We start from the raw sequence: 16,677 nt of genomic DNA on the forward strand, positions 1-16,677 counted from the left end.
AAGCGCGCTAGCCGGGTTGCACGGATCTCTCCATGTAAACAAACGGAAGAGAACGGAACACGGCAAAACTCCCGAAAAAATTTCAATAATCTGATGAAACTATATTGAAAAAACATACTTTACGATGATATGGTGACATGTATCAAATAAAATCAAAGCCGGAAATAATAGTCGCCTATAACGTCAGCAAAACAAAAGGCAACCCCACTGTCCAAATCGCGTTCTTCAGAGTACCGGAACTGGGGTACACGTCATTCCAAGAGGATTTATTCCATCCCAGATCGAGATAATCACCTCATTTCTTCTCTCACAGCCTTCTTGACACCCAGAGGAAGGTGTATGACGTGCATGTATACTAATAGCTCTTGTGCCCATTTATAGGCAGGAAGAGGAAGAGAGCATCGATTTCAGACTTTGAACTTCCGGGTCAGGAAAAGTGCTGCAGAATGAGTTCTGTTTCACTCAGAGAAATAATTCAAACGGTTTTAGAAACTAGAGAGTGTTTTCTATCCAATAGTAATAATAATATGCATATTGTACGAGCAAGAATTGAGTACGAGGCCGTTTGAAATGGAGACATTTTATCAGGCTACTCAATACTGCCCCTTGCAGCCATAAGAAGTTAATTGAAATTCTTTCTTTTGAAGCAGTGCTGGTGTCAGCTTGGTTGGTTAGGTCCAACACCAGCTGACTGAGAGGGTTCGTTTCTGGGCTCAGCTCTTGGGTTTGAAGTGCTTTAAATTGCAGACTTGGACTTGAATTTAGATGTAGCCAGAATTTTTATGATCTTGTCTGTATTTTCATTACTCCTGGAAAGCGGCCCTATTCTGCCCTACATGCATTAGTTGGTGTATGTCGCTGGACTTTCCGACAGAATTCTGCATGTAGGGCTTCAATTGGATGTTTGTCACACATTTTAAAGTCCAGTTTATTGAGAGGCCCCCAAACCTCACTTCGGTAAAGAGCTATTGGTAGGATTACACTGTCAAATATTTTGGTCCAAATTCTAATTGGGATGTTGATTTTCAATAATTTCATTATAATTGCATACAATGCTCTATAGGCTTTTTCTTTGAGTGCATTCACTGCCATATTAAAGTTCTTTCTCTCTCTCTCTCTCTCTCTCTCTCTCTCTCTCTCGCTTTCACTGTGTTTCTCTCTCTCTCGCTTTGTTTCTCTCTCTCTGACTGTTTCTCTCTCTCTTGCTCTCTCGCTGGGTTAACCTCTCTCTCTCTTTGTTTCTCTCCCTCTCCAGCTGTGTTTCTCTCTCTCTCTCATTATGTTTCTCTCTCTCTCTTTCTCGCTCTCTCGCTGTGTTTATCTCTCTATCGCTGTGTTTCTCTCTCTCTCACTGTCTTTTTCTCTCTCTCGCTGTGTTTCTCTATCTCTGTCTCGCTGTGTTTCTCTCTCTCTCGCTGTGTTTCTCTATCTCTGGCTGTGTTTCTCTATCTCTGGCTGTGTTTCTCTCTCTCGCTGTGTTTCTCTCTCTCGCTGTGGTTCTCTCTCTCTCTCGTTGTGTTTCTCACTCTCTCGTGCTCTCTCGCTCTGTTTCTCTCTCCCGCTGTGTTTCTCTCTCTCGCTGTGTTTCTCTTGCTGCGTTTCTCTCTCTCTCGCTGGGTTTCTCTCTCCCGCTGTGTTTCTCTCTCTCGTTATGTTTCACTCTTACTCTCTCATTGTGTTTTCTTTCTCTTTCTCTGGGTTTCTCTCTCCCGCTGTGTTTTTCTCTCGCTCTGTGTTACTCTCTCTCGCTATGTTTCGCTCTCTCTTTCTCTCACAATGTTTCTCTCCTTCTCTGTGTTTCTCTCTCGCTGTATTTCTCTCTCTATCGCTGTGTTTCTCTCTCATTATGTTTCTCTCTCGCTGTATTTCTCTCTCGTTTTGTTTCTCTCATTCTCTCTCTCACTGTGTTTCTCTTTCTCGCTATGTTTTTCTCTCTCTCTTTCTCTCACTTTGTTTCTCTCTATGTGTTTCTCTCTCTCACTGTTTCCCTCTTTCTCTCTCTCACTGTGTTTCTCTCTCTCTCTCGCTTTACTTCTCTATCTCTGGTTTTGTTTCACTCTCTCGCTGTGTTTCTCTTTCTCTCGCTGTGTTTCTTCATCTCTCTCGCTGTGTTTCTCTCTATCACTGTGTTTCTCTCTCTCTCTCTCACTCAGTTTTTCTCTCTCGCTGTGTTTCTCTTGCTGTGTTCCTCTATCTCTCTCTCTCTCTCTTTGTTTCTCTCTCTCTCTCTCTTTGTTTCTCTCTCTCTCTCTCTTTGTTTCTCTCTCCCGCTGTGTTTCTCTCCCTCTCTGTGTTTCTCTCTCTCTCATTGTTTCTCTCTCTCTTTCTCTTGCTTTGTTTCTCTCTCTCGCGCTGTGTTTCTCTCACTCACTATGTTTCACTCACTCACTATGTTTCACTCTCTCTCTCTCGCTGTCTTTTTCTCTCTCTCGCTGTGTTTTTCTCTCTCTCGCTGTGTTTTTCTCTCTCTCGCTGTCTTTTTCTCTCTCTCTCACTGTGTTTCTCTCTCTTGCTGTGTTTCTCTATATCTGGTTGTGTTTCTCTATCTCTGGTTGTGTTTCTCTACCTCTGGCTGTGTTGCTCTCTCTTGCTGTGGTTCTCTCTCTCGCTGTGTTTCTCACTCTCTCGTGCTTTCTCGTTCAGTTTGTCTCTCTCGCTGTGTTTCTCTTGCTGTGTTTCTCTCTCTTTCTCTCGCTGGGTTTCTCTCTCCGGCTGTGTTTCTCTCTCTCTCTGTGTTTCTCTCTCTCGCTATGTTTCTCTCTCTCGCTATGTTTCTCTCTCTCACTTTGTTTCTCTCTCTTTCTCTGTGTTTCTCTCTCTCGCTTTGTTTCTCTCGCTGTATTTCTCTCTCTATCGCTGTGTTTCTCTCTCGCTGTATTTCTCTCTCGCTGTGTTTCTCTATCATGCTCTCTCGTTTTGTTTCTCTCATTCTCTCTCTCACTGTTTCTCTTTTCGCTATGTCTCTCTCTCACTTTGTTTCCCTCTCTGTGTTTCTCTCTCTCGCTGTGTTTCTCTCTCTATATCGCTGTGTTTCTCTCTCACACTGTTTCTCTCTCTCTCTCGCTATCTTTCAATTCAATTCAATTTGCTTTATTGGCATGACGTAACAATGTACATATTGCCAAATCTTATTTACAATATAAAAATGAGAATCAAAATTGTCAACGGGACAACAGTAACAACAATAACCAAGGGTCAAAATAACCATACATTGAACAATAACAATAACCATTCAGTATAGTACATGTGCAGATTGATTGGTCTGTCAGACACTGTCCCTCAACTTACGGCTGGCAGCAATGTAGTGCGCTGCCAACCCACAGCTCTCTGAGTCCTCCCCCAACAGGACAGGTAGCCTACTCTCATCAGAGAGGTCTTTGAAACCTTTAATAAGTGTTTCAAATTTGGGGAAACTACACTCTCTAATTGTTTTATATTTTTCACATTTTGTCAGGAAATGCAGCTCTGTCTCAGGTTCTGCTGTTGTGCAGTGGTTGCACAGCCTTTTCTCTACAGGGAGCCAGGTTTTCCTGTGTCTACCCTTCTCAATGGCAAGGCTGTGCTCGCTGAGCCTGTACTTTGTCAAGGTTTTTCTAAGGTTTTGATTAGTAACCATGGTCAAATAGTTAGCCACGATGTACTGTCGATTTAGGGCCAGATAGCACTGCATTTTGCTTTGTGTTTGTGCTTGTGTTTCCCAATAAGCAATGTAGTTTTGTTTTGACTGTGTAGTAATTTGGTTTATTCTGATTTATTGGATGTTCTGGTCCTGAGGCTTACGTGTGTTAGTAGAACTGTTTTTGAACTCAGCCCCAGGACCAGCTGGATGAGGGGACTCTTTTCTTTGCTATGCTCTTGGCATTGCAGGGCTTGGTAATGATATGAGAGGGGGTCACTGTATTTTAAATGTTTCCAAAACTTAATTGCTCTTTTTTTAGTTGTTATTATTAGTGGATATTGGCCTAATTCTGCCCTGCATGCATTGTTTGTAGTTTTCCTCTGGACATGTAGGAGAATCTTACAGAACTCTGCATGTACGCTTTCAATGGGGTGTTTGTCCCATTTGATGAAATCTTGTTTTGCAAGTGGGCCCCACACCTCGCTGCCATAAAGTCCAATTTGTTCAATGACATATTCAATTAGTTTTAGCCAAATTTGAATGGGTATTTCAATTTGAATTAGCTTTTTAATGGCGTAGAATGCCCTGCGTGATTTCTCTCTCAATGCATTAACTGCCTCATTAAGGTGTCCAGTTGAGCTTATTTTTAAACCTAAGTAATTGTAGTGTGTGCAGTACTCTATATATGTTGTACCAATTGAGAACTTTGGTCTAATTCCCTGAGATCTGGATCTTCTCTGGAAAATCATTATTTTAGTATTTTTGGGGTTTACTGCCAGGGCCCAGGCCATGTGCTGTGGGTGACAGCAGGCATAGGTCATCTGCGAAGAGTAAGCATTTAACTTCTGAATTGTGGAGACTAACACCAGGGGCTGAGGATTTTTCTAGAATAGTGGCCTGTTCGTTGATGTAAATTTTGAAGAGTGCAGGGCTCAGATTGCAACCCTGACTAAGGCCCCGCCCCTGGTTAAAGAATTATGTTATTTTCTTGCCAATTTTAATGCTGCACGTATTGCCAGTATACATTGATTTAATTAAGTCATATGTTTTACCCCCTACACCACTTTCAATAACTTTGTAGGACAGTCCTGTATGCCAAATAGAATCAAATTATTTTGGGAAGTCGATAAATCAAGTGTATATTTTGGTATCATTTTGGTGGACATGTTTATCTATCAGGGTGTGTAGGGTATAAATATGATCAGTTGTGCTTTGTGTTTTGGTATAAATCCAAAGTTTAGAACTCTTATATTTATGATACTACAGAAACCCTTCCCCAGGTTACTGTTCACACAAATGCCTCTGTAATTGTTAGGGTCAAATTTGTCTCCGTTCTTAAAGATTGGGGTTATGAGTCCTTGATTCCAGATGTCAGGGAAATAACCTACAGTCAGGATCAAATTAAACAGTTTTAATATAGCCAATTGAAATGTTGCACTAGTGAGTTTGAGCATCTCATTTAGGATGCCATCAGTTCCGCATGTTTTTTTAAATTTGAGAGCCTGAAGTTTCTTATAGAGCTCCTGGTCAGTAATTGGGGAGTCCAGTGGATTTTGATCCATTCAACTTCTCATGAATTTGGCGTTGTTCTGCGTTTGTGTCAATTTGAACGGCGTTGTAGAGTGTTTTAAAATGGGTTGTCCATATGTCACCATTTTGTATCGCTAATTCCTCTTGTTTAGATTTTTTTAGTTTTTTCCAATTTTGCCAGAAGTTGTTTGCTGTTGTACTGTGATTTTCTGGTTCTGAGTGTACGTTTATAGAGTTTTAAAGTCTCACAGTAATGAAGGCGTAATTCACCATTATTTGGGTCTCTGTGGTTTTGGTTGGATAGTGTTCTAAGTTTTTTCCTTATAATTTTACAATCTGCATCAAACCAGTTGTCATCTGTGATATTTTTTGTTTTGTTTTTTATCAATTTCAATTGTGCTTCTTTTGCCGTTTGCCTGAATATGTAGTTGATGTTTTGTACTGCTAGATTGATGCCTTCTTTAATGTGAGTGAATGTGGTATCCAGAAAGTTATCTAAGAGTGTTTGGATATTTTGGTTCCAGGTTGCTTTCTGGTATTCTTCTGTGCTGTTTTGGGCCCATCTGTATGAATTTCTGATGTTGTACAGCTTACTGGGCTGTGAATGTGTGGTTGTTTCCATGTCTGTTCTTTTGAGGAACATCGTAATTTGGCTGTGATCAGACAGAGGTGTTAGTGGCTTGACAGTGAATGAGCTGAGAGAGAAAGGCTCAATGTCTGTGATCATATAGTCTACTGTACTGTGGCCAAGAGGTGAGCAGTAGGTGAATCTCCCCAGAGAGTTCCCCCGTAACCGACCATTGACAAAGTACAGACCCAGGCTTCTACAGAGCTGCAAAAGACCCCTTCCGTTTTTGTTGACGGTGCTGTCACTGTTGTTTCTATGGGGGAGATTAAGACAGTTAGAAACAGTATGGCCTGTAATAAAGCTGTCCCCTCGTGTGCTCGTTAGATCAGGTAGTGTTCCTGTGCGCGCATTTTTGTCCCCACAGATGAGCACATTTCCCTGGGCCTGGAAATGGCACGTCTCTTCCTCAAGGGTGGGGAAGATCTCCTCTGAATAATTTGGGGATTCTGAGGGGGGATATATATTGCGCAAAGGAACACATCTTTTTCTGTCAGTACAGGTTCTTTTTTCAGTTTTAACCTGTTAGGCGGGCTGTCCCGATATCGGTACAACATCCAACTCAATTGTAGGGCGCGAAATTCAAAATCTATTTTTTAAAAATATTTAACTTTCACATATTAACAAGTCCAATACAGCATTTGAAAGATAAACATCTTGTCAATCCAGCCAACATGTCCGATTTTTTAAATGTTTTACAGAGAAAACACCACATATATTTATGTTAGCTCACCACCAAATAAAAAAGTGGACAGACACGTATGATTATGATTATGATGTATGAATTATGATTCAAGTAGCATGCACAAGCCAGCCTAAATAACCTAGACCCAACCTAAAGAACCTAGAAAAAACTACCTCAGATGACAGTCCTATAACATGTTACACAATAAATCTATGTTTTGTTCATAAAATGTGCATATTTTAGCTATAAATCAGTTTTACATTACTGCTCCCATCATTGCTACAGCATAGCTACAGTCTGAAATCACACGGGAGTAGCCAGAGAAAATACAGACACCAACGTCAACTACTAATTACACCTCATAAAACATTTCAGAAAAACATATGGTGGATAGCTAATGAAAGACAGATATCGTGTGAATAGAGCCAATATTTCCGATTTTTGAAGTGTTTTACAGCGAAAACACAATATATCGTTATATTAGCTAACAACATTAGCTAGCATACGGCAGCATTGATTCTAGTCAAGCGCTAGCATAGCACAGTTCGACAGATATATGAAAAAGCATCCCAAATTGGGTCCTTATCTTTGTTGATATTCCATCAGAATGTTGTAACGGGGTCCATTGTCCAGTACAGTCTTTAGTTGGGTTCCAGAACCAACTATTTCCCTCTTGGTTTAGCAAGCACAATGGCCGTGCGGCGCTAACCTCTCCTTCTTCAAAAAATTCTTCCAAAGCATCACGTCTAAAGTCCAGAATAAATTGCAATAATATAATTAAAGTATATTGAAAAAACATACTTTAGGATGATTTTGTGACATGTATCAAATAATATCGTAGCCAGAGATCATATTCACCTTTATCGAGCGTCTTCCAGGAGCCGAGTCCAGATTCTGCCTCCCGCCCGGAAATTTTTTTTAACTGCGCAGGTCTCACAAGAAGATGTACTATTCAGTCCCTGGAAGAGATATTCGACTCCTTTCAACTCTCACTTCCGCATTACACCCAGATGAAGGCGTATGACATGTTTCTACGGTCCTAAGTGTCATGACCTTTTATAGACAAGGTCTTAAAGAGAGACATCGCATTTTGGAAATCTCAATTCTGGATAGGAAATGGGCTGTAAAAATAGTTCTGTTCAACTTAGAGAAATAATTCAAACGTTTTTAGAAACTATAGACTGTTTTCTATCCAATAATAGTAAATATATGCATATTGGAATATCAAAAATTTCTTAAGAGGCCGTTTGAAAATGTGCGCATATTTTCCAGTTTTTTCAATATTCACCCTGCAGCCTGAAGAGGTTTAACCAAATGTGATATTTGCCAATTCAATTTTGTAGTTCGGATTTGGACCAAATGATCAGTCCTCCAGAGTCTCTGCCTCTATTCACAGAGCTGTGTTTCTGTGATGGCACAATTACCTCTCTGTAGCCTGTGGGACAGTGAGTGACAATCTCAGCCTTACACCATGTCTCCTGTAGAATGATGACGTCAACATCTTTAAGATTTTTGTTGAACTCCAGTGCTAAACTCTTCAGTCCAAAGGTTGATGAGTTTAGGGCCTGAATGTTCCACATGCTAACTGATAGTGATTTCATGTTGCGAAAAGAAAGAATAGCAGTCAGAAATACAGTAACTACTAACTAATAAGTTGTTAAGAGTGAGATAAACAGGATAACAGCGAACATTTTTTCTGTTATATACATTTTCCTATTCGTTGAACAAGTTTATTCTAGTACAATAGGTGTGTGGGTGTGTGTGTGTGTGTCTGTGTGTGTGTCTGTGTGTGTGTCTGTGTGTGTGTGTGTGTGTGTGTGTGTGTGTGTGTGTGTGTGTGTGTGTGTGTGTGTGTGTGTGTGTGTGTGTGTGTGTGTCTGTGTGTGTGTGTGTGTGTGTGTGTGTGTGTGTGTGTGTGTGTGTGTGTGTGTGTGCGTGCATGCATGCGTCCGTGTGTGTTTAATGCAGATGTATTGGAGGAGCTGTTAAATCTCACTCAATCCTACAGGGCTCTCCTGTCCTCTGACGAGCTGCGCTGGTCCTGCTGTTGGGCCCTGTGGAGTGGAGGAGGGCCAGATCTGGGCCGTGGGGCTTCCTCTCTGGTCTGGTAGGGGTGGTGGTCTGGTGCGGGGTAGTAGGCTGGGCCCGGTCCGGTCTGGCTAAGCCGATGGAAGTGGTGATGCTCTGGTGGTGGGTGTAGCCTGTGGGCTGCGCTGGATCTGGTGTGGCGTTGAAGAGGCCTGGGGCCCCTTGGTGGTGCAGTGGTCTGGTAGGGGACTCTGGGTGGTCCAGTGCGGCATGGGGTATTTGTCTACCAAGTGCCACGTCCTTTAGAGACTTGGCAAACATCCCTACTGTCTGCTTCCTCAGGTGGGAGTGGTTGTGCAGATGCTCTGGGGTGATTGTTGGGTGGTGAGCAACGTGTACGTTCGGGAGTAGGCCACAACCTCTGGTGATGTCAGCATTGACTTTCTGAGTGGTACGGAACTCTTTGCGGGGCAGCAGAGTGGAGATGGTGATGTGGGAGTTGGGGAACCACTCAGAGGCCCTCTCTGCTACTCTGTTGACCAGACTGCCTACTCTCTCCTGTTCCTCTCGCAGGTTGTTGGTGCCGGTGTGAATAATAATGTGGCCTGGTGTGCCAAAGTCAGGCTGGGACAGGATGTGGAGTGCATCCTGTGTTTTTGGGCACCATAATTTTAACACCTTGTGTTGGGGGAAGAGTTTATCTTCTTGGATGAATTTCCCATTTGAGTCAATGAGGATGGCCACCTCAGTGGGTTTTACCAGAATAGTGTGTTTACATCGGGGGCTGGAGTACACAGGGCCTGTGTACATGGAGGGATGTGTGGGGGTGTGTCAGGGGGGGCCAGAGAGCTTCTCTCTGTAGTAGGTGTCCCCATGTGAGCCTCCTTGTTGACTGGGGGTGTGGGTAAAGTGTTGTCGGTATGGGGGGGATTGTGGGTAAAGGTGGGTCAGTGGGGTTGTTAGGGGTGGTGAGGGGCTGCAGCTTCTCTCTAGGAGTCTCTATAGTCTGTTCTCTGTGCTTTAGCACCCTCCTTTGCCATCTCCTCCTGTACCTGCACCAGCTCTCTCTTGATGGTGGCCTTTACCTCCTCAAGCACTGTGGTAAGGCTCTCTCTCAGCTCCTGGACATAGTTCTTCAGCTGGGTCCTGCACTGGTTAATCTGGTCCTGTAGAAGCTCTGTGTCTGGGCTCGAGGTGGTGTAGCTGAGGGGCTGCTCCTTCAGCTCAGTAACCCATACTTCTAACAGAGCCAGCCTGTCTCTCAGCAGGCTGATGGTAGTGTGGTCTTGGCTCTGGTGGTTGTAGGCAGGTAGGCAGGGGGGAGGATAGTGCTGCTGTTGGGGTACCTGAGGTGAGGGGAGAGGTCGGGGTGCTGTCCTTGACTTTTTTGCTTTCTGCTATCTTCCTTAGGGTGGGGAAGTCCTGCACAAAAGAGCTGAGTGCAGCCTCACTGCCCTGGACCATGACAGTGCCGTTCTGGTACATGTTTACCGTCAGAAACCTGTTTTCCTGGTCCTTATCGCTGTCCTCAAAAATGTGGATTTGCCTTCCCTTGCAGATGCCTTTCTTTGTGGTATAGCTGAAATGCCTGGTTACAGCTGTATGCCACGCAGTAGTGTGGAATGTGTAAAATAACAGGTTTGTAACAGTCCTGTTTTGTGAGCAGTCGGCAAACAAAGTTTCTGGGTTCTCCCTCAGAATTGTGTTTTTAAATTGATTCTTCCGTTCTCTGATTTGATTTTTGCTGGTTATTCAAAAAAAAGGGGGGAAAGTCTCTCAGTCTCTGCTGCTGCTGGTGCTGCTAGCGCTGCTAGCGCTGCCTCAGTGGCCATGTTGCTATGGTTACCACCAGTAAACAGTTGGAGCTAGATGGTAGGCTAGCTGACAGATTTGAATTTGGCTAGCTACCACGATGAAGATTGGTCTTTTTACTCACTCTCTGTCAATCTTTTCCTCCTGTGTTGGTCTTCAGTTGTACAATTTGATTACCTATACATTTTTTGCTAATTTCATCGTGTCAATCTCGCTCCAAACAACCAAATAACAAGTCAGGATCCGTTCTTCTGCATGACTTCTCTCAGAATATTTTCTCTTTCACAGTGTTTCTGTCTCTCTCGCTGTGTTACTCTTTCTCTCTCTCGCTGGGTTTCTCTCTCTCGTGCTTTGTTTCACTCTCACTCTCTCTTTCTCTCTCGTTGTGTTTCTCTCTCTGTCTTTCTCTGTGTTTAACTCTCCCGCTGTGTTTCTCTCTCTCTCTGTGTTTCTCTCTCACGCTATGTTTCTCTCTCTCTCTCGCGCAGCGTTTCTCTCGCTCTCTATCACTGTGTTTCTCTCTCTGTGTTTCTCTCTCACGCTATGTTTCTCTCTCTCTCTCTCTCTCTCGCAGCGTTTCTCTCGCTCTCTATCACTGTGTTTCTCTCTCTCTTGCATGTTTCTCTCTCTTTCTGTGTTTCTCTCTTTCTCTCGCTATGTTTCTCTCCCTCTCGCGTTTTTTTTCTCTCTCTCGCTGTGTTTCTGTCTCTCTCTCTCTCTTGCTGTGTTTCTCTCTCTCTCGCTGTGTTTCTCTCTCTCTCACTGTGTTTCTCTCTCTCTCACTGTGTTTCTCTCTCTGTCGCTGTGTTTCTTTCTCTTTCTTGCTGTGTTTCTATCTCTCTTGGTGTGTTTCTTTCTCTCTCGCTGGGTTTCTCTCTCCTGCTGTCTTTCTCTCTCCTGCTGTGTTTCTCTCTCTCTCTGTGGTTCTCTCTCAATTAAATTGATTCAATTTGCTTTTTTGGCATGACGTAACAATGTACATATTGCCAAAGCTTATATTGGATATTTACAATATAAAATGAGAATCAAAGTTGTCAACGGGACAACAGTAACAACAATAACCAAGTGTCAAAATAACCATACATTCAACAATAACAATAAGCATACAGTAGAGTACATGTGCAGGTTGATTGGTCTGTCAGACACTGTCCCTCAACTTATGGCAGGCAGCAATGTAGTGCACTGCCAACCCACAGCTCTCTGCGTCCTCCCCCAACAGGACGGGTAGCCTACTCTCATCAGAGAGGTCTTTGAAACCTTTAATAAGTGTTTTTTACATTTTGTCTGGAAATTCAGCTCCGTCTCAGGTGCTGCTGTTGTGCAGTGGTCTCTCAGCAGTCTCTCTCTCTCACTATACTTTTCTCTCTCTCTTACTCTCGCAGAGTTTCTCTCTCTTTCTCTATGTGGTTCTCTCTCTCTCTCTCTCTCACTATACTTTTCTCTCTGTGTTTCTCTCTCTCTCTCGCTGTGTTTCTCTCTCTCGTGCTCTCTCACTGGGTTTCTCTCTCTCGCTGTGTTTCTCTCCTTCTCTTAATTGTTTCTCTCTCTCTCCCGCTGTGTTCTTCTCTCTCTATCTCTCTCTGTGTGTGTTTCTCTCTCACTGTGTTTATGTCTACTCGCTGTTTCTCTTTCTCTCGCTGTGTTTCTCTCTCTCTCTCTCGCATGTTTCTCTCTCTCGCCGTGTTTCTTTCTCGCTGGGTTTCTCTCTCTCTCTCGCCGTGTTTCTCTCTTTCTCTCTCTTTCTCGCTGTGTTTCTCTCTCTCTCCCTGGGTTTCTCTCTCTCTCTCTCGCCATGTTTCTCTCTTTCTCTCTCTTTCTCGCTGTGTTTCTCTCTCTCTCTCCCTGGGTTTCTCTCTCTCTCGCTGGGTTTCTATTCCTCTCTTGCTGTGTTTCTCTCTCACTCTCTAGTTGTGTTTGTCTCTCTCACTGTGTTTCTCTCACTCTCTCGTTGTGTTTGTCTCTCTCACTGTGTTTCTCTCTCTCTCTCCACAGCTGGCTGGAATCTTGTTGTTAAATAGGTGTAAAATCTGAGGGTGTTTTTATCCAATAATTATGGAACTCTGACATTCATTGGTTGTATTGTTCAATTCTATTTGTTCTGTTCTAGAACGTTTAGAATTCAATAGAATTCAAGTCCTCAGTATGAAAGATGGAACACACATTTCAATCCTCTACCGATTCCTTAATCTAAACCCTTACCAAATGAGAAATGGGGATTCCTACATTTGCTGTCACCCAACATAAAATACAGATCAATGCTACTAAACAGGACCTGGCAAGGAGAAAGTAATTTTGTGAACGATGCATTTTTTTTCATGAGCATGGCCTTATTTCTATTACAACATATTGGATGACTGTCATTTATATTCCATTCAACCACTTTTATATCAGCCAATTTGTATTCCTTTGCGTATCTATGTGTTATTTTCCTCTCACCTTTTCCCGTCGCTTGTAGACTTCAATGCACAACACATCAGCGGTATGTGACCAGGCGAAAAAACCTTTCCATGCCAAACCATATCATAACCGCTACACACAGCCGACACCATTGTCACCATATTAGCTAAAGTAACGTCATAGTGAACATAGCTAATAGAACTAACGAGTAGGTAAACCCACTACATTCATTCAGTAACATTACAGTGGACAGTCAGGAAGCAGTTTAGCACTTACACCGGTAATACATTTATAAGACCAAAAGCTTACCTTGACTTGGAAGAGTTCCAGTGTTGTGTTAGATAGCCAGCTAGCTAACATAGCATCCCTCTGTTTGAGCAGGGTGTTTGAATAGTTAAACTAGTAAGCTGCATTTGCTAGCTAAGTAAGTAAAACTGAAAAAAATACAATCTTTCTCTTGCTTCTCATTCATTTGAAAGACATGTATTTGTTCAAACTGTTCAACTATCGTCTTTCTCTCTCTTTGAGTCAACTACTCACCACATTTTATGCACTGCAGTGCTAGCTAGCTGTAGCTTGTGCTTTCGGTACAAGATTTGTTCTCTGATCCTTTGATTGGGTGGACAACATGTCAATTCATGCTGCAAGAGCTCTGATAGGTTGGAGGACGTACTCCGGAAGTTGTCATAATTACTGTGTAAGACTATGGAAGGGGGTGAGAACCATGAGCCTCCCAGGTTTTGTATTAAATTCAATGTACCCAGAGGAGGACGGAAACTAGCTGTCCTCCGGCTACACCATGGTGCTATGACACAGTGCTGTTGAGGCTACTGTAGACCTTCATTGCAAAACAGTGTGTTTTAAAAAATGTTTGGTGACGTGAATATATTAAGTCTAGTTTTATCTAAAAAGGATCCCTTTTTAAATGTTTTACCATTTGTATTTTTATGAAGTTCACTTCCTCCTCTGGGGAACCTCCACTAATGAAAACGAGATGTCGTTTTACAAGGGTATTAAAATGTACATTTCTACCTGTCGGTTGCACTAGGATTACCCCTTCTGTCTTCTAAGACAATCATCAGTCTGAAATCTTCAGGAAACATCGCCTCAGCACTTACTGCTCTCACAAAACTTTGATAATACGCTTGTTCCAGGTTTGGACAACAAAGGGCTATAGAATAGTTTTAAGGTGAGGCAAATATAGATCCCGTTGCTGCACCACATTTGATATTATGTCGTAATCTACAAAAAAAACTGGTGGTAATCTGAAACATCATTCAATTTGTAGCCATGCAATTGTTTAATGCCTGTTGTGACTATTCCGCTAGGCAGATTCCAAATACAATGTGCTCAGTCGATAAACTACCCCATGAACCAGAATTGTTTCCCAAACAAACATTGCCATCCATTAAAGAAGAGTTTGGGGAAACTTTGGGAAACAAAATATGTGGTAGTAATGATTAATTGACAGAGGGAGGACGGTTCTCTTTTTGCTGTGTGGGGTTGATTTTCCGATTTTCACTTAAAATGAATAGAACAGACCCCTGGTCTGTTGTAATCCCATTTCAGACGGCCAACTTGAGCTCTCAAAACTGCATTAAATGTATTGTGGTCCCTGCAATAAGTCAACAGCAGATAGTATCGATGGATTGAAACCAATGCTAGGTAATACAAGTAAGCAGGGACAAGCTAGGGGTAACAATAATATGAGATATGTGACCAGGGTTGTAAGAGGAGAAAACCATTCACCATCTGGGCTGAACTATTAGAGAAAAAACATAGATCACAAAAGCAATTATAGTCCTTCTGTTGAGCAAGTTACTGTACTGTGGTAGGCTATCATTAATGGAAACATATTTTATTTAACAACTTGGAAGTTGTAACAGGGAAGATGTTTTGTCTTAGATTTGCATTAAAATACAAATTATTTGTAATGTTTACTACGCAGTACTATGTACTACTAGGAAATGAGAAAAAAGATTGCATTTGACTCAATTGATTATAAAAATGACTTCATGCTTAGATTACATTGCACAAAAAGCAACATTTCTCTGAGGTTTTGGTCAATAAACAAATCCCAAAGGTAACCATTCTCTGTGTTTAGAAATAATGCTACATAATGAGTTTCAAATATATAACATTTCTTATTACCATCGATAAAAAAAGGCACACGATGAGGGTACACATATACATTCATGAAAACAAAAGTATCCAAAACAATGTTTAAGCCTAATTTTGATTATTTTTCTTCTTTCCAGGTACTTCGGTATATCAAGTTACTGCAACGGACGCTGATGACCCCACATATGGAAATAGTGCCCGAGTTGTCTACAGTATTCTCCAAGGACAACCATATTTCTCTGTTGATCCCAAAACCGGTAGGATACATAACTGTACACATCGCTTTACTGATGGGACAATGTGCATGTCCTTGCAGTACTGTTGTCAAAGGAGCCATTTGTATTGTTGCCTTCTGTTCTCAGCCTTGAATAGAGAAAAAATTGTCATAAAGTGGTTTAAAACTGTTTCACTAATTTCAAAAATGCATATTTTGTTTTAGCGGTCCTTACATGTTTCTATAAAATATTTCATGGGGTTGGCAAAGTGCAAGTGCACACAATGAAAAACTGAAATATCACATTTACATAAGTATTCAGACCCTTTACTCAGTACTTTGTTGAAGCATTTTTGGCAGCGATTACAGCCTCAAGTCTTCTTGGGTATGACAATACAAGCTTGGCACACCTTTATTTGGAGAGTTTGTCTCTGCAGATCCTCTCTGTCAGGTTGGATGGGGAGCGTTGTTGCACAGCTTTTTTCATGTTTGTTCGGGTTCAAGTCCAGGCTCTGTCTTGGCTGTGTGCTTAAGGTCGTTGTCCTGATGGAAGGTGAACCTTCGCCCCAGTCTGAAGTCCTGAGCGCTCTGGAGCAGGTTTTCATCAAGGATCTCTCTGTACTTTGCTCCGTTCATCTTTGCCTTGATCCTGACTAGTCTCCCAGTCCCTGCCGCTGAAAGACATCCCCACAGCATGATGCTGCCACCGCCATGCTTCACCGTACGAATAGTGCCATGTTTCCTCCAGATGAAACACTTGGCATTCAGTAGAAAGAGTTCAATCTTGGTTTCATCAGACAAGAGAATCTTGTTTCTCAGGGTCTGAGAGTCTTAGGTGCCTTTTGGCAAACTCCAAGCGGGCTGTCATGTGCCTTTTACTGAGGAGTGGCTTCCGTCTGGCCACTCTACCATAAAGGCCTGATTGGTGGAGTGCTGCAGAGATGGTTATCCTTCTGGAAGGTTCTCCCATCTCCACAGAGGAAGTCTAGAGCTCTGTCAGAGTGACCATCTCGTTATTGGTCTCCTCCCTGACCAAGGCCCTTCTCCCCCAATTGCTCAGTTTGGCCGGGCAGCCATCTCTAGGAAGTCTTGGTGGTTCCAAACTCCTTCCGTTTAACAATGATGGAGGCCACTGTTCTTGGGGATCTTCGATGCTGCAGAAATGTTTTAGTACCCTTCCCCAGATCTGTGCCTCGACATAATCCTGTCTCGGAGCTCTACGGACAATTCCTGCGACCGCATGGTTTGGTTCTTGCTCTGACATGCACTGTCAACTGTGGGACCTAATATAGACAGGTGTGTGCCTTTCCAAACCATGTCCAATCAATTGTATTTACCACAGATGGACTCCAATCAATTTGTAGAAACTTCAAGTAAATAAGGTATTTCTGTTTTTTTATTTCTAAAAACCTGGTGTTACTTTTTAATTATGAGGCATTGTGTGTAGATTGCTGATAATTAAAAATATATATTTTAGAATAAAATGTGGAGAAAGTCAAGGGGTCGGAATACTTTCCGAAGGCCCTGTATGTGTCAGGTAACATAAACTTTTCACATAGAAGACCTTGAGATGGTGTGCTGGGATTTCAACTGGCCTTGTCCCTTCTGAGTCAAACATATGTGCAATTTATATGATGGCATACAGT

The 16,677-nt window shown here is 42.4% G+C and overlaps 1 protein-coding gene across 1 annotated transcript in view; it reads left to right on the forward strand.

Annotated features, from left to right (window-relative positions):
- The window catches only part of LOC120050702 (cadherin-18-like), a 144,000-nt gene that overhangs the window by 34,812 nt on the left and 92,511 nt on the right, over nucleotides 1–16,677 (forward strand). The window contains exon 3 of the mRNA XM_038997273.1: nucleotides 14,955–15,074. Coding sequence (XP_038853201.1) covers nucleotides 14,955–15,074 — 120 coding nt within the window. The remainder of the gene's footprint in view (nucleotides 1–14,954; nucleotides 15,075–16,677) is intronic.

The sequence above is a fragment of the Salvelinus namaycush genome, chromosome 7 (assembly GCF_016432855.1).
Source record: "Salvelinus namaycush isolate Seneca chromosome 7, SaNama_1.0, whole genome shotgun sequence".
Classification (NCBI taxonomy): domain Eukaryota; kingdom Metazoa; phylum Chordata; class Actinopteri; order Salmoniformes; family Salmonidae; genus Salvelinus; species Salvelinus namaycush.